Source organism: Lacerta agilis, chromosome 15 (genome assembly GCF_009819535.1).
Source record: "Lacerta agilis isolate rLacAgi1 chromosome 15, rLacAgi1.pri, whole genome shotgun sequence".
Taxonomy (NCBI): Eukaryota; Metazoa; Chordata; class Lepidosauria; order Squamata; family Lacertidae; genus Lacerta; species Lacerta agilis.
The window spans coordinates 52,752-71,045 of record NC_046326.1 but is presented as its reverse complement, the minus strand read 5'-3'; the positions used below and the strand labels follow the sequence as shown (position 1 = coordinate 71,045).

Genomic DNA, 18,294 nt, shown 5'->3' with positions numbered 1-18,294 from the left:
TATAAACATTAATGTCGCTTGTTTTTCATTCCTGACCTCTAAATATTCTAACACATCAATTATATTCCATATATTATTTATCATCTGTTGGTGAGGAAGAAAACCAGCTTGGTCCTTATGAATTAAATCTTTTAAAACTTTTTTCATACATTCTGCCAGTATACTGGCAAATAGTTTATAGTCATTGTTCAACAGAGAAATTGGTCTATAGTTTTTTGCTGAACATAAGCCTGTATCTTGTTTTGGTAGTAATGTTATATATGCTTCTTTCCAGGACTCTGGTACTTTCCCGACCTCTAAAATATTGTTCATTACATCCCGTAATGGTTCCACCAGCAAAGTTCACAATTTTTTTATAATATTTAGCTGTTAGTCCACCCGGTCCCGGAGTTTTACCTAAATTTGCTTGCTTAATTGCTTGGCACAGTTCATTCGTTGTTATTGGTGCATTTAAATACACAAGTTTCTCTGGCGGAATTTCCGGTAGATCATTTTGCTGCAGGTATTCTTCCATTTTACCTTTATTCTCTTTCCGAATAATAATTTACAAAGTGCCTTCTTACCTCTTTTGGATTATTTACTATTTTGCCATCTATTTCTAATTTATTAACTAGATTCATTCCCTGTTTTTTCTTTATTTGCCAAGCTCATAATTTCCCTGGTTTATTCGCAAATTCAAAACTTTTTTGTCTCATCGTTTTAATTTTCCATTCCATTTCTTGATTCACTAGCATTGAAAATTGAGTCTGTAACATTCTAATATTTTGCCTTATTTGTTCTTAATTTGGTTTCTTTACCAACTCGTTCTCATTTTTAATCAGTTCATCCAATATCTCCTCCCCCCCCTTTCTCTCATCTATTTCTGATAGGCATTTTGCTGAATAAAAAGTCCCCACATTACTGCTTTGCTAGTGTTCCATACTATATTAATATCTGTTCCTTGATTCAAATTTAATTCAGAAAATTCTCTCATTATTTTCTCAGCCTTTTCCACATTTGCTTGATTATCCAGAATTCTCTCATTTAATCTTCATCTAAAAGTTGTGTTTTCTTCTCTTTTTATTTTAAAAAATACTGGGTTGTGATCTGACAATGTCCTAGGTTGTATCTCTGCCTTTTTTGTTCTTAACAGAAGGTCATGTACTGTCAAAATTGAGTCAATACGGCCTGCAGATTGATTGGGTTTTGAGAAATGTGTATACTCTCTCCCTAATGGATGTTTGAATCTCCAAACATCCGTCAATTAAAATTCTCGACCAAGTTGAAGAAAGTAACAGGTAGTCTCCCTTCCTTAGAATTAATTTTCTTTTTTAATCTGTCCATATCCATGTTGTTCAGTCATTCAGTCGTGTCCGACTCTTTGTGACCCCATGGACCAGAGCACGCCAGGCACCCCTATCCTCCACTGCCTCCCGCAGTTTGGCCAAACTCATGCCAGTTGCTTCGAGAACACTGTCCAACCATCTTATCCTGTGTCGTCCCCTTCTCCTTGTGCCCTCCATCTTTCCCAACATCAGGGTCTTTTCAGGGAGTCTTCTCTTCTCGTGAGGTGGCCAAAGTACTGGAGCCTCAACTTCAGGATCTGTCCTTCCAGTGAGCACTCAGGGCTGATTTCTTTAAGGATGGATAAGTTTGATCTTTTTTGCAGTCCATGGGACTCTCAAGAGTCTCCTCCATATCCATACCCCATTCAAATTTCCCAGCAAAATCATTTTCTGGTCCATAAACTCAAACATTTTATCTTCTAGTTCTCTATAAAATTCCAATTTTCTCTCATTTGGTGCATAGATTCCCACAATCACCATTTTTTTTCTCCCTGGGACATCACCTGAACAACTATCACTCTTCCCTTTTCATTCTTAATGGTTTCGGCTCTAGTTTGCTATTTACAATGTAGTAGTGTAGTAAAAAGGTAAAGGTAAAGGACCACTGACAGTTAAGTCCAGTCACGAATGACTCTGGGGTTGTGGCACTCATCTCGCTTTACTGGCTGAGGGAGCCGACATTTGTCTGCAGTTTTTCTGGGTCATGTGGCCAGCATGATTATCTGATGAAATCCATGCCCAATCTTGGGTTAATTAAAACTCTTTTATGTTTTCTCGCCACATGAGTCGCTTGCAAACATATTATACCCAAATTTTGTTTCTTTAACACATATTCTATTTTTTCCCTTTTTATCATTTAGTCCATTTGCATTCCACATTAACATTTTCAGCTGCATCTTCCTTTAATTTTTTAATTTATCATAAAAAATTAAATACAAATTCAATCTCCTTGTGCATTATTTTCATCTTTATTTCCTCCACTACAGCATCCAACCACTCCTTCAATTCTTCCCCTGGTTCAGGTCTCTTCCCTCCTCATTCTTTTTGATATCTTCTCCAAAACTTAACTGCTTCTGCTGGGTCTCTGCATCTGTGCCTTTTCCCTTTATATTTGAATGTGATACCTTCAGGAAATTCCCATCTATAGGAGATCTTGTTGTTGTTTAACGCCTCCATCAGAAATTTATAGTTGGTTCTTCAGAATTCTCGCTGGGATTTCTTTCAAAAAATTTATTTTTGGGTTATCTATCTATATCTTTTATATAATTCATCTGTAAGATTCCATCTTTTAATGTTCTTGGGTTAAAAGGTAAAGGTAAAGGACCCCTGACAGTTAAGTCCAGTGGTGAACGACTCTGGGGTTGTGGTGGGGTTAAACATGATCAAATAATCTCCTGGCCATTTTTCCCCTTTGCATAACTAGATTTTAATCTAGATATCTTGTCTATTCCCTGTTCCATCTCTTCCTTCTCCATCTCCATCCATTCAACTAAAGAAGTTATTACTTTAATCCTAATACTCTCGTCCTTACCTTCTGGAATGCCCTTCAATCTCAAAATCAATTCCTTCTGTTTCATCTATTGAGTCCAAAGAGGTTTCCTGAATTGTTTTCAAATCATGCGTTTTCTGTCTAATTTGATCTTGTTCCTTTCTTAATTCTTTGTTTTCTTCTTTAGCTTTTTTAGATGTATCGTCAAGACTCTTTTTTTATTTAAGTCCTTTACTGATTTGTCCAAAACTGTTGTTTTTGTTGACAGTTCTTTTATCTGTCCAGATATGTCCTCAATCTTTCCATCCATTTTCTCCAATTTTGTCTCAAGAGCCTTAGTTTGTTCCCTAATGTCCTTCTTCAGATCTAACATCAAATCTGCAATTTCAGTTTTATGATTTGTATCCTGAGCAGATCCTCTTCCTTGAGTTGATGGAGTTGTTGAGCTTCCTGCCCCAGATCGTGATTTATTTGCTGCCATATTTTTTTTATTCTTATTTCCTTTATTATTATTGTTCTGTGTCATTTTTTCCAACCTCAATACTTCACCTCCTATCTCCCCTCCCTATATCTAATGGATGAGATGGCTAGGTATGGAGGAGGTAATTCAACTGGACTTCCAAAAATATAGTCAAGACTGTGTAATAGCTCCTTCCAACCACCAGGTGGCTCCCCTATACTTTCTCTCCTTCCCCTTCCCCCTCATCTCTGTCAACCGTTGTCTCAGACTGCTCTTTTTAACTTCTCAGTCTGCCTGCAGTAGATAAGGAAGCCTGTTCTCAAAGCAATTTTGTTTTTCCAACCAAAGTCCTGGTTGTTAATTGTAATCCACAAGGGGGGTAGAAGGGGGGAGATTCAGTTGAATAATACCAGTGGAAAATTTAAAAATGGTAAAAGTAATCCAATCTATCAAACAGTTCTTCTACGCCTAATCCTATTTTCACCCCAATTGCTGGGAAATGGGGGAAGTGGAGGTATCTCCACCAAACAGGGCAACGTATTACCAGAAACAAAACAAAAAGAAAAATAGTATTTCAACTACCAATTGAGTCTAATCCACTTTTTGCCGATTCCCCTTATACACGGTTCCGCAGGAAAAAGGAAACAATGTTATACACTGACACATAGAGACCATAGCTTCACCACACGGTTTCAACCCACTTTCTGCTGGGTATTATAATAAAAGACACTGTTCATTTTGCTCCACAAACTTTTTCATATAGGGATAGGTAAGGACAATGCCTCTCTCTCTCTCTCTCTCTCTCTCTCTCTCTCTCTTAATACTTATGTTCGGCAAGGGATCCCATAGAAAATCAGAGCCAAGATTAAAATGTCCTCTCTTTACTGGGAGGCGGGATTCTCTTCTGTCCTTGCAACACTGTAGCTATAATTCTTCCAGTCTTTTAAGTCCTCTACTTTATTCATTCTTTACTGCAAAAGTTAGCTGGATCTTTACCAATTATAAAGTTATTTTAATGTTACCACCACTTGTAAATTGTCCCCATGCAGGGTAGCTTACACCGGGAAGGAGTGGACCTTCTTAAATTTTCCTCTTTGCAGTGCCCAATTATCTCGCTTTCCAATTAAGTCCAATTAAAATTGTTTTATGCAATACTGGTTTTAAATTAAATGGAAAAGGTTACCGCATCCAGGCCGGAGTTTGAGGCTTCTCATAAGGGGATTGACGGTGTTTTTTTCATGTCGCATCTCAACCCCATCCCCTCACACACACCCTTGCCTTTCGGCTTGGAGGGGGTAGACAGAGTTTGCTTCTGGTGCTGCCGAAAACTAATGCATTCAAAATTTCCTTTTGAGCTTCTTTTGGAATGCACAGCACCCTTGTGCTCTCCCCTAAACTCCTCTTGATGATAAAGCATTCCCTGGAGGTTAAGGCTCTTCACTCCATCACCATTCGTGGTTCCCCCAGAATTCGGGGTGGGGGGTATTTCATCACGTGACACCCCCGCTGTGGACTAAAATAGTGAAGCTAATGGGAGTGAGGAGTGCATGGCGTTTGGCGGGACAGGGCTTCCTGCATCCTCAAGGCACCCATGAGGCAAGGTGAGGCAACCGCCTCAGGTGGCAGGATCCTCAGGAGCAACAGGCGGGGAGTGAAGCACCAGTTTGTGGTTCGCCTCAGGTGCCAAAATGTATTGGACCAGCTCCATTGGGCAAATCAGCTTGGAGGTAGAAAACACATACCTGTAAATCTGGGTGTCTTTAGTCTGGCTTCCCCACAACAACATACCACCTTTGGCATGGTTTTCTGTGCTATGGAAGCTTTTCTCTACTGCCTATTGCCCACAGGCAGGCCAGCGGAATCAAGTCCTTCAGCAGCTGCAGTATAAAAGATTTCCGAAATTTTCTGGAGTCTGGAGCATCGCAGTGCCTCTTGAACAAGCCACGCATGGATCTCATGTACAGAGCCCCCTACTGCGGAAACAAAGTGGTGGAAGACGGGGAGCAATGTGACTGTGGCACAGCAAAGGTTTGTTAGAAAGTAGGGCAGAGAAGCCAGAAAGAAGAGCAAATAAAGTGGCTTAAATAAGGCACATCTGTGCCTTCTCAGTGGGGGTTTCCTGTTTGTGGAATGCACTCTTAGTGAGGGCCTCAATCTCCCTCGTTATTAACTTTTAGGAGAAATTTTAAAACATTCCCAGGGCCGCCTTAGAGGGATCGGCCGTCGTGGCGCAGCGATCCCTCAGCGCCCCCGGCGTGCAGCCTCTCCGCCCGCCTCCCTCCCGTGCTGGCCACCCCTCGGGAGGGGGGGCGAGCGGGGGATGAGGGGCGTGGCGCTGGAGCGGCACGGGGCTTCGCGTGCCCTTCCAGTGCTCCAGCTGGGGTTCTGGGAGGCGAGGGCGGCTGGCTTTCAGCCTGCCCGCCCGCCTGTGGGGGTGGGGGCGGGTTGGGGAGGGGGCGCCCGGTATGCCGGCGGGCTCACGGGGGCGCCCCTGGAGGGCGCGGCGCCCTGGCGCGGCGCGCCACCAGCCCCTATGGACGAGACGGCCCTGAACTTTCCTCCTGTTCACCCAGACGTTTGATCGCTGAAATATCTGTCCTTAGCAGGCTAGAAGTCATTAGTTTTGAGATTTGCTTATTGCTTTTAAGAGTTAAAGGATTTTTTTTAAAGTTCTAATAGTATTGTTTTAGCACTGACATGTTTGCCACGCTGGGATCCTTTGGTGGAAGGCTGAGAAAACAAATGTAATAAATAAACGAAACATGAAAAATAAATGTTTTTATATATAGTTAACTTGTAACTCAGTTTATTTATACCCTGCTTTTCTTTCATCATGAAAATCAAGACAGTTCCTAGGCTGTTTCCCATCCAGACACTGACCAGACCCAAATGGACATAGCCCCCCCTCCCGACTACACCCATGCAGACACAGTTCCCCTTCAGTGGGAGAAGGTAAAAAATATCTGGTCCCACACTGACACATTGACAGCCACAACATAGGATGCTGTGCAGTTCAGCACCCAATTGCAGTGCAACACAGTCGATAGATAAACCCCACCCAGGGATAATATAGCTCAGATGCTAAGAAAGGGCAGCAAAATACCATGTACACTTTTAGGTCACAAGGGGGAGAGAGGAGGAGGCAGTTTGCACAAGACAACTTGGCCTTCCTGACACTTGTGGAAACTGGAGCTGAATCACAACACTTCTCTGCCTAGAACACACTTTTCCAGCTGGCTGAAAAGGTCTCTGCCTTAGGTGTTCAGTTTGTATTGCTTTAAAACCTATGTATGACTGTTTTTTGTACTGTTCAAAAAAATGATTTTAGCTGTTTTTATATGTCTGTTATCGCCTCAAGACATGTATGTAAAAGGCAATTTCTAAATAATAAAGTCTATCCGAACTTTGCCTTGGAACTCCAAACACTCCGGTGGAGCTCAAGCTACCTCCTCTGTCCCTTTCCTGGGACTGGAAGCCTCTGGAAGCTGCTTCTGCCTACCAGTGTTTGCAGCACCCATTGATTTGTGTCTTCCTTGGCTGCCTAGCAAAAGGAGCGTTCCCTCCCTGGATAGATCTTGAAATCTCACCCCAGGGAAGGCTGTGTGTGTGGTCTGAACAGTCCCCCTTGTCCAGGAAGTATTGTGTGCTGTGTGTCTTCCTTTTCTTCCTCCCTTTTCAGATGTTATGCAAGACGGAAGGCCTGAGGACTGTCAGTGTTATTTATATTTATTTCAGCTGTTTTTGTATCACTTAATCAGATTGCCAGAAATCATACAGTGAATAAAACAGAAAGCTTACTTAAAATGCCTGCTGATAATTGCTGATAATTTCAGGGTTGCCAGGGACAGGTCTTTCAGCCATCAAATGCCCAAATTGAAACAGGAATATTTTAAAATTTCTCCTAAAAGCTGATGATGAAGGAGATTGACACCCAATTAGGGAGGACGTTACACAAATGGGGAGCCACCACCAATAAGGCCCTGTCACAGGTCACCGCCAACTGGGATGCTTCCTTTGTGTGAGTTGGAGTTTGCATAGTGGGGTGAGGTGGGGCCTTCCCCCTCAAGTAATGGAGTTGATCACCTGGCCCTTCCAACATTTCTCCCAAAGTGGACTGCAATGTGTCATTATAGGTTCCTGACTCCTGCTATCCCATTTCCCCCCTTCCAGGAATGTGAAAGTAATCCATGCTGCGAGCCAAATTGTCTGTTGAGAAGAGGGAAAGCCTGCGCCCATGGTGATTGTTGCTGGTCGAGGTATTGCAGGGTAAGCTAGCCTCAAGCTATTCCCATGCCCTCTTAGAGATGCCAGAGAATTCTGACAAAAACAGGAGTGCAAATCATCCATGGTCACTTGTTGGTCCTGTGTCCAGAATGGAAATCAGTCCAATGTTCACTGTTACTGTTGCTTTCAGTTTGCAAAATAGTTTATACCTCCTTGGTGTTTTGTTTCTTTTCCATTGGAATGAGTGGGGTTGTAAAGACGACAAAGTTTATGTAACTATGTAAATTACATAAGTTACGTGATTTCACCACAGCAACTATAAAACTGCTGACACATTTGCAAAACCAAGCAGGATCTGCTATGGTTTCAAATTGGATGGTGGACCACGTGTTGAAATTTCCTGCATTGCAGGGGGTTGAACTTGATGGCCCTTGGGATACCTTCCAACTCTACAGTTCTAGGATTCTAACAAAAGCAGTGTTGCATGTGATGAATACCAGGCAGAATGGGAAACGATGCTGTCTTACCTCTCTGTGCTTTCCACACTTCCTTGTGAGGTGACAAGTTCTTGTGACAGCACTTCCCATGACTTGGTGTCATTTGGAGAAAGATTGTTGGAGATTTAGCGGTGTATCCAGTGCTTGTCCTACTCAGAGTAGACCCATATTTGTTACAAAAGTCAGGTGGTAGAAAGAGCCCATGGGGTCCCAAGCACCCACCCAGGGGCTGTGCTTCTTTGAAGAATTTAAGACAGGGTGGAGACTATCATGGCTTTAAGAAAGATGGTTTATTTACACCTTCAGTCTGCATGGAGGGAGTCCAGATCTTACAGCATAGTCATTTCCAGAGGTAGCAGTGCAGGCTGCCTTCAGCCTTCCTGCCCAAGATGGATCTCAATTTTTCCTGCTTCTCCTTCCAAGCAACCCTTGCTCAAAACCTCCCTTTCCCTGCCCCATCAAACACACACCCAATCACTTTGGTGACATCTCACTCCCTGAGCTAAAGGATTCTCTCAGGTGCTTTTCTCTGCCACTGTCTACAGCTACAATTTTTCTGTTTTGCTGTTCCCAACCCTCCTCATGTTGTGGTTTTCACATACAGATCGACCTTATGCCATTCTGACAGTGTGTGTGTATGCGCGCGCTTGCATGCCAGCAATGGGCTAAATATGCCACTGCCTCCAAAATCTGGTTTCTGTCATTCAGAGCACTCAATATCCAGTTATGTCCTGGCTATTGAGGTGGCTGGAGGGAATCACTGGTGATCAAAAAGTATACAGCATTCATATCGCCCAATTCAGACATAACAGTAAGTCATAGTTTAACATTAAGTGAATGTGCCTCCTCAAGCTCTGGGCTCAATCATCTGACTGTGCAGTGCTCACTTCTCCTGGGGAGGAGATAAACAGCAACTGCTTCCTGTTTTAAATGAACCGCAGTGGGTTTTTATATCCAAACTGGGAAATGCAGTTGGTTTAAACTCTGATTTATTGGAACCAACGGATCAGAAACTATGATTTTTTACTTCCATTCTCTTTAAGTTTCCCTATTTTCCTGGGACATTTTTGGAATTACAGAAGCCTTTCTGGATTCTGATTTGATCCCAGAATTTCCCTTTCCCCCCTCCAGGCTTGGGGAGGCGAATGAGCAGGTGATTGCAGCCAACATTTGCGCTTGCCATGGATCCCTTGTGAACTGGAACCCTCACGCACATGGGAGGCCAGTTCCTGCTGGAGCAGAGCTGGTGGGTGCCTGTAATACTCTTGCTGGACCCTCTCTGCTGCAGCCAAAGCCGCCGCTGCTGGCATGGTGACCTCAGGTGTGGTGCGGGTGAAGGAAGTGAGGAGGGAAGGGACAGACCAAGTAGGGGCTGTGGCCAGGGAGGCAGTCAGTTGACGTGTGCCACGCTCCCATGCAAGTCAGCACAACAGCTGAGGAATGTTGAAGGGTATGTACTTGGTTTGTTTCAGTGAACCACAGTTTCCAAACCTGTTACACCAATCCTTTCTCACCTTCACTGGCTCTCAGTTCATTTCTGGGTTCATTTTAAGTGCTGGTTCTGATTTACAAGGCCCTGCAGAAATGTGGACACCATTACCCCACTATCGATCTATGTCTGTCTATTCCAGTACAGTCGTACTTGGTTCTTGAACGCCTTGGGATGCGTACATTTTGGATCCCGAACACCAAAAACTGGGAAGTAAGTGTTCCAGTTTTCTAACGTTATTTGGAAGCCGAAAGTCTGACACGGCTTATGCAGCTTCCGATCGAGTGCAGGAAGCTCCTGCAGCCAATCAGAAGCTGCGCCTTAATTTTCGAACAGTTCTGGGAGTCAAACGGACTCCCAGAATGGATTAAGTTTGATAACCAACAGGTACCACTGTACTTTTTATTCTGAATAGCAGCGGTTTAAAAATTAGCCACTGTTTCTTTAATACAAAAGAAACTGAGTCAGCATACAATGAATCGGCAAAGCCTGCAACCTTTTACCCAAATAGGCTTGTGTATATATAGGATGATCTGTTTGGGTGTTTGGTTGTTTTGGTTGGATGGAAGAAAGCTGGTTGCGTTTGATGTGTAAAGCTGTTGATCATGATTAGAGAAGTTTTTGTTTTTGTAATAAAAGCAGCATTCTGCAAAGTACTCTTTTTCAAGGACTCTTTGTGCCGACTAGGGTCTGATGTTGGGAAAGATGGAGGGCACAAGGAGAAGGGGACGACAGAGGATGAGATGGTTGGACAGTGTTCTCAAAGCAACTAGCATGAATTTGGCCAAACTGCGGGAAGCAGTGAAAGATAGGCGTGCCTGGTCCATGGGGTCACGAACAACAACAAAGGTCTGAGGACCAGGCAAAGGAGGCAAAGGAGCCAGAACCTTTTTTCCTTTTCAAACACTGACACAACAGTCATCAGCGGGTAGTGTGGAGGGGCAGTTGACCACCTGACCACTGGTTGCCATGTGGCTGCTGCATACTGGAGGGGTGAAGGGTAAGACAGCAGCAGGGTCAGCACAATTCAAATACACTGGCCAGAGAGTTAGATTGGCTCTGCTAGGACATTTCCACCTCACCCCTCCTCCCCTATCTCCCAGTAAGCAGCAGCAACGTGAACAGCTAGCTGTGAGGTGTATGCCATTTGTGTACCCTGCTGCCCGATACTGGCAGAAGCTGTCAAAGATTTAGGAGCCTGGGAAGCTGCTTTATACCAGGTCCGATTAGTGGCCCATTTAGCTCAATGTTGTCTCCACTGACCAGGGACTCACCAGGGTTTCAGACAGGGGACAGTCTCAGCCCTACCTGGAGATACTGAGGATTGAACCTGAGACCTTTTGTGTTCCAGCTCTTCCCCAAAGCAGGATTGCAGGATGGTGAGGGATGCAGAGCAAATTTTGAATATGGAAGCAAGTTCAACAAGTTTGAAAGGAAACCAATTAGATATATAAAGCCCACAAGCAGCCTCCAGAGGGATAGGATCCATGATTAAGGTGCAGAATACCGGTATATGGAAACAGCGGAAAGTTTCTCTTTCATAATGCTAGAACTTAGGATCACCCAGGTGGATTGTTTCTTGATGCAGTTGTAATACAGCGGTCATACTACTGATGTATGGAAGGGATCAGATTTCTTGTTTTATGTAATTTCAGTTTATTGAGTGGGTATTGTTATTCATACAAATCTGTGTTATGTATTTTAAGGGTGTGAACAAAACGTGTTTGAAAGAACAGTAGACTTAAACAGTCCATCATTAGGCTGGACTCCCTTCTCCTTGATCACATGAAGCTGGGATGTGACACCATTTCATTAGCCATAGATAAAGGTAAAGGTAAAAGACCCCTGACAATTAAGTCCAGTCGCAAACGACTCTGGGGTTGTGGCACTCATCCCGCTTTATAGGCTGAGGGAGCCGGCGTTTGTCCGCAGACAGCTTCCAGGTCATGTGGCCAGCATGACTAAGCCGCTTCTGGCGAAACCAGAGCAGCGCACAGAAATACCGTTTACCTTCCTGCCAGAGCGGTACCTATTTATCTACTTGCACTGCATGCTTTCGATCTGCTTGCTGCTATTTCTAGGGATTGTTTTGTGGGTTTTACAAAATTGCATGCTTTTGTTCTAATGTGTTCCTTTACCTTTGCATATGCTCTTGAGAACTGTTCTAAGTTGCAAGGAAGCGTTTTGTGTGCTTTCAATGAGCAGCTGACAAGTTCTATTACTATTACAATATCACTTCATAGAGTGCTGGAAACAATGCTAATGTGATGGCAGGATATCAGGAGGGGTTCCCCCCCCCCCAGTCTTGACCACACATTATCAAGGAGAAGGTAGCATCCACACAAAGCATAGCTGTCAAGTATCCCGTATTGGCCGGGATTCCCCCGTTTATAATCGCGTTTCCCGCTGCAGTCCCGGATGACAAAAAAACCCGTATATTCCCGGGTTGTGTGAGAATGAAAGTGGATGGGGTGCTTTGGGGCAGTGCCCCAAGAAACGTGCTTGTTTCGCTCCCCTCCTGCCGTGCGCCTTGCAGGCCTGCCGAGCAACGCGCTGCCCGCCCCTCTAGCTGGCCCCGCGTTGCCATTCGCGCCTCTCAGAAGCTGCACCTGTGGCTGCCGCCGCCTGTCCCACGCCTGCTTTGGCGCGCGAGGCTCCACCCGGCATTGGCATTGGCGCTGTCGCCAGCCGCCGCTGCCTCAGTGCAGGCAGCACTAAGTGGAAGAGGGCGGGAAGGTGGCGGCTGCTGGTGGTGGTGGTTCCTACCGAGGTGGCCTCAGCTTGGCCCGAGGCGCCCGGCCACAAGGGCTCTCTGGGGGTGCCTGCGTGGCATGGATGTCGCCCAGAGGAGCCGAGCAGAGTCTCGGGAGAAGGCGGTGGCGGCGCCCGTCCGAACTCGGCGCCCGCAGCTCGCCGGTGCCCTGAGCGCCAAGTCTGAGCCGCGGCGCTCCCTCCCTGGGCGAGGCGTGTGCGGAGGGGGGGAGAGGACCGGGCAGCACGGGGTGGGGGTGCTGGGGGAGCAGTTCTCCTCACGCTCCCTCTCCTCAGGAGCTTTGCCTCAGCCTCCTGCACTGGGCGGGAGGGGTGGGCGGGGGGCTTCGGAGGAGAGAGACAGAGGCAGGCAAGGGGACTGTCGCCTCTTCCTCTTCCTCGGCGGCTCTTGGGCAGCCAGAACCGCACGCAGCCACGGCGGCAGCTGCTGCTGCAGGAAGGGAGCCCGGAGCAGAGGGATGTGGGGCTTGGGATGAGGAGGATCTTTGGCGTCTTCTCCGCTCCGGTCCTGGTGGAGCCTCGGCATCTTTTCCCATCGGCATTATAATATATAATATTTTGCCGCATTCTAGCTGCTCCGCCCACTTTTGCTTCTGGCTCCGCCCACCACTGCCATGTGACTATCATAGGTGAGGCTGCTGATCCCTTATTTTGAAATCCGAAAGTTGACAGCTATGACACAAAGCAGAGTTTGAGGTCTAAGTATGTGCCAAAACGCCTGCAGAGATCAATGTCTCAGAGGCCTGAAATGCAACTCAGAGCTTTCCTTTCTCTTTTCTTCCTGCCAGTTGAAAGCAAAAGGCACATTATGCAGAGGCACTAAAGATGAATACTGTGATCTGAAGGAGTACTGCAATGGTACCTCTGCTGAGTGCACAGAGAATTTTTATGTCCAGGATGGACAGAATTGTGAGGGGGAGACAGGGATTTGCATGGAAGGAACATGCCAAAGTGCGGATTTGTGGTGCCGCAAAGTATTTGGAAAAGGTAACTGAAAGCAGTTCTTTCTCTCATCTCTCCCTTCTGAACAGCCTTTCTCTCTTTCCTTCTCTGTCCTTCATTCCCCACACCTCACCCAGTATTCAGACTAGAAGGTTTTGATTTTTAATCCAGCAGATTTCAAGAGATGCAGCAATCCTCTGGAAGCTGCTGTGTACATTACTCATGCACCCCTTTTCAGGGACTGGCAATGGTAGCAAAGAGTGTTCTGAGGTGTCTGACAGGCCATTACAGAGCATTATGTCCCCAATCTGCAGCCTCAGGAAAGAGAGCAATGGGATTGTGGGGCCTCTTTGTCAGCTCATCTGAAAGACCAACCATTTTTGGTTCCTCCCTGCTGAATCATTCCATTCTAGCTACTGTATTTTTCCATCTATAAGACGCCCCGTATTTTGGGGGACTCAGATTTAAGAAAATGGAGGGAGATGGCCCAGAGTATAAGACGCCCCCTAATTTTTGACATTATTTTTTAGGGGAAAAACCTAGTCTTATACAAGGAAAAATACGGTAATCATTAGAAGAATGTCGTAAGTTCTAAGAACTAGTACCTGAGCTTTCTCTCCCTCCCCCCACTTCCTTCTCAATCCCTTTTTCCTTTTGTCCTTTAGATTGTAAGCCTGAGAGCAGGAACCATCTTATCAATGATATTTCTGTGCCATTCTATAAACCTTTTGTTGTTACTGCCGCCACTGCTGCTAAAGAATAGGATGGAAATGCTTCATATAAATGAATAATGATTCTGATCTGTATTGCAGATTCAAAAAGTGGATCTTCTCAGTGTTATGAGGAAATCAACAGTCAAAGGGACAGGATGGGACATTGTGGTTCCTCTGCCAAAGGATATGAGAACTGTCAGTGGCAGTACGTTTTGCACAAAAATGGAAATTGTGTGATGGGTCACATTCCTACCACAAAGAGCAGGCGTTGCAAGGTTATCTGGCCATGGGCTGGATCAAGCCTACGGAGAGTGTCCGTGGGCTGGACATGTGCAGCGTGATGCTGGAAATCGCATCTGTGCATGTCTGTGGCGCCGGAAATTGCTTCTGTGCATGCCCAGACGCCAAAAATTGCACCTGTGCAGAAGCAATTTTCAGCGTCTGGACATGCGCAGACGTGATTTTCAGTGTCTGCACATGCACAGACGCAATTTCCGGCACTGCTTGGCAAGTCCCCGTGCTGTGCTGAGCTGATTTAGCACAGCACGTGGGCAGCTTACCGAGTGGGCGGCTCAGATGGTGGGCGGCTCGTGGGCCGGAGGTTGCCAACTTCTGACTAAGAGCATTTATGGAATACAGCCCAAAGCAGTGGTGTTTGTGCAGCAGGAAGTTTTACAGGGTGGATATACAGGGTACAACTTACTGTGCCACACACCTGCACCTGATGTGTGCTAAAGCTCATTTGAATCAGCACCACTTGACAGCATGATACAGAGGCCATAGTCCAGGCAAACAGCAGATGTGGTAAAACCACTAGAATTATGGCTCCCTCATTCGTGTAAATGCCACAAATTTGGTTAAACTACTGTTATATAGTGCCTGAGTTCTGGTCAACACAACTGGCAATCTGGTGTGTTCCAGTCCAGGACCAAAATTGCCTTCTCCTCAGCAGTTTTATGAGGAGCAGACTAGAACAGGTGTGGAAAAACTTTGGCCTTCCAGGTGCTGCTGCAGTACAATACAGCAGCATTGGCCATTGACCATGTAGGCTGGAGCTGATTGGTGCTGTAGTTCAAATGTTCCCCACACCTGGACGAGAAGAACCAGCGTACCAAATGGTTACACAACCTTTCTGAATCTGGTGCCCTCCATGTGTTTTGGATTGCACCTCCCATCATTTCCATCCAATCCTGTGATGCTTGGGCTGATGGGAATTGTAGTCCAAAGCATCACCATATGGCTTTGCTGACCTGTGTGCTGCTTATTGGCAGCATATTTCCAGGTCAATTCTAATAGAATCAGAGAATCATGGGATCATGGAATTGTGGAGTTGGAAGGGTCCCAAGTTTAATCTAGTCCAGCCCCCTGCAATGCAAGAATCTCAGCTAAAGCATCCATACAGATGGCCATCCAACCTCTGCTTAAAAACCTCCAAGGAAGGAGAGTTCACAACCTCCCAAAGGAACTCCCAAAGTTCCACTGTCTATCGGTTGTCACGGTAAGAAGGTTTTCCCTGGTGTTTCATTGGAATCTCCTCTCTTGTAACTTGAAGCCATTGGTTTGAATCTTATCCTCCAGAGCAGGAGAAAACAAACTTGTTCCTTCTTCCATGTGACAGCCCTTGAGATGTTTGAAAATGGCTAAATCTCTCCTCTCAGTCTCCCCTGTTCCAGGCTAAACATACCCAGCTCCTTCAACATTCCTAATAAGGCTTGATTTGAGCTACCGTATATACGTGAGTACAAGCCGACTTTTTCAGCCCATTTTTTGGGCTGAAAAAGCCGCCCTCGGCTTATACTCAGGTGAAGCGGGCGGCTGCAAAGGGACAAGCGGCAAGAAAGGGATCCTTTCTTGCTGCTTGTCTCCCCTGCCCTGCCGATCCCCCATCTGTGCCTGCTCTCTGATCCAGGATCGCCTCCTCCTCCTCCTCCCGTCCCTTCTCCCCGAAGGGGAACAGAGGTAGCGACGGGGGCAGCGGGAGCAGGACAAGTTCACAAGTATCGAGCAGGCGCGCGAGCCGGCTCAGCCCCAGAGAGCCTGTTGCTTTTGCCCCCATCCCATCCCAGCTCAGTCCGCCATAGAAACTGCCCACCCTGAAACTACCCACCCCTGAAACCTTCCCAGAATCTGCTCCCTTAATTCCTCCCTGAATATGCCCCCTCCCCCTGAGCCCTCCCTGTAAAGAGACCCTTTCTTTCCAAGCCTTCCCTCTTAACCCCTGCCCATCCCAGCTCTGCCCACTGTAGAAACTGCGCTGAGACTCTATGATCCTGTGCCTGCTCTACCCCTGCCCATCCCAGCTCTGCCCACTGTAGAAACTGCGCTGAGACTCTATGATCCTGTGCCTGCTCTGCGCAACGCATCAGGGAGGGAAAAGTGGGGAGAAAGTGCTCCTCGATGCTTTTCCTCTCCTATGCCTTGCACAGAGCAGTCACTGCTCTGTGCGAGGATCGCCTCCTCCTCCTCCTCCTCCCCCCCCCCGTCCCTTCTCCCCGAAGGGGAACAGAGGTAGCGACGGGGGGCAGCGGGAGCAGGAGGAGGACAAGTATCGAGCAGGCGAGCCGGCTCAGCCCCAGAGAGCCTGTTGCTTTTGCCCCCATCCCATCCCAGCTCAGTCCGCCATAGAAACTGCCCACCCTGAAACTATCAACCCCTGAAACCTTCCCAGAATCTGCTCCCTTAATTCCTCCCTGAATATGCCCCCTCCCCCTGAGCCCTCCCTGTAAAGAGACCCTTTCTTTCCAAGCCTTCCCTCTTAACCCCTTCCCCCATCCCAGCTCTGCCCACCCTAGAAACTACCCACCCTGAAACTTTCCCAGAATATGCCCCCTTGCCCTTGATGCCCTCCCTAAATATGCCCCAACCACCCCTGAAACCTTCCCAGAATCAACCCCCTTCCCCCTTAATCCATTCCAGAATCTCCCCCCTTAATTCCTCCCTGAATATGCCCCCTCCCCCTGAGCCCTCCCTGTAAAGAGACCCTTTCTTTCCAAGCCTTCCCTCTTAACCCCTGCCCATCCCAGCTCTGCCCACCCTAGAAACTGCCCCCATCCCAGCTCTGCCCACCCTAGAAACTGCCCACCCTGAAACTTTCCCAGAATATGCCCCCTTGCCTCTCATGCCCTCCCTAAATATGCCCCACCCACCCTGAAACCTTCCCAGAATCTGCCCCCTTCCCCCTTAATCTATTCCAGAATCCCCCCTTAATTCCTCCCTGAATATGCCCCCTCCCCCTGAGCCCTCCCTGTAAAGAGACCCTTTCTTTCCAAGCCTTCCCTCTTAACCCCTGCCCATCCCAGCTCTGCCCACCCTAGAAACTGCCCACCCTGAAACTTTCCCAGAATATGCCCCCTTGCCTCTCATGCCCTCCATAAATATGCCCCACCCACCCTGAAACCTTCCCAGAATCTGCCCCCTTCCCCCTTAATCCATTCCAGAATATTCCCCTTGCCCCCTGAAATGTACCCACAATATGCCCCCTTACCCCCTGAGCCCTCCCTGTAAGAGACCCTTTCTTTCCAAGCCTTTTATTGGTATTTATTTTTATTTTTGAAATTTACCAGTAGCTGCTGCATTTCCCACCCTCGGCTTATACTTAAGTCAATAAGTTTTCCCAGTTTTTTGTGGTCAAATTAGGTGCCTCGGCTTATATTTGCGTCGGCTTATACTCGCGTATATACGGTATGCTCATGCAATTCCCCTTTTCAGGAATTCTGGCAATGAACCAACCACTTTACATGTAGGTGCTCCAATAGCTGTGTTGCGGGAGATTAATTCTTCTAGGTATCTGATATCGCCTGTGAGTCCTCCCACACACCCATGCTTCTTTTGCAGGGACCTCAAGTGTGGCAAGCTGGTGTGTGAATATCCAGGTAAAAAGCCTTATGCCATCGAAAATGCAGCAATAATTTACGCAAAGGTGCAGAATCGCTTGTGTGTCACTTTGGACTACATGAAAGGGCCGGGAGTGAAGGACCCATTCTTGGTTCGTGATGGCTCCATCTGCGGGGATAATAAGGTAAGGGTTAGGGTTCTGAAGCAGTCCCAACAGGTTTGATTTCTGGTCTGGATAGTGCAGTTCTGTTGATGTGGCTAAATTACCAGGAATGTTGGGGGTCTCTATCCTGCAAAAGTGAACTGGAGCAAACTGTACTGCTCTGGGATGTGGTGCAGCAAGGCAATGGGATGTCTGTTTGCCAGGGTCAGGTAGGACGCACGATTCAAGCCATGCTCTTGAAAAGACAAAAATGAAGCTGTTCCAGCAAGGAGCAACCAGGTATTTGTTAGCATTGCTTATACTTTAAGATGCTGCTCTGCTTACAGGAGCCAAGCCTTCTTCAGTAATCTCTTAAATTCCACAGAGTGGGGAAAGCTCAGGTTCTC

General features: G+C 46.6%; 1 protein-coding gene across 7 annotated transcripts in view; it reads left to right on the top strand.

Annotated features, from left to right (window-relative positions):
• Positions 1 to 18,294, top strand: part of LOC117060012 (disintegrin and metalloproteinase domain-containing protein 2-like) — a 70,787-nt gene that overhangs the window by 33,660 nt on the left and 18,833 nt on the right. For all 7 annotated transcript variants that reach the window (XM_033172044.1, XM_033172047.1, XM_033172046.1 and 4 more), the window contains 5 exons: positions 5,122 to 5,302; positions 7,445 to 7,540; positions 13,045 to 13,243; positions 14,011 to 14,116; positions 17,746 to 17,929. In XM_033172044.1, coding sequence (XP_033027935.1) covers positions 5,122 to 5,302; positions 7,445 to 7,540; positions 13,045 to 13,243; positions 14,011 to 14,116; positions 17,746 to 17,929 — 766 coding nt within the window. The remainder of the gene's footprint in view (positions 1 to 5,121; positions 5,303 to 7,444; positions 7,541 to 13,044; positions 13,244 to 14,010; positions 14,117 to 17,745; positions 17,930 to 18,294) is intronic.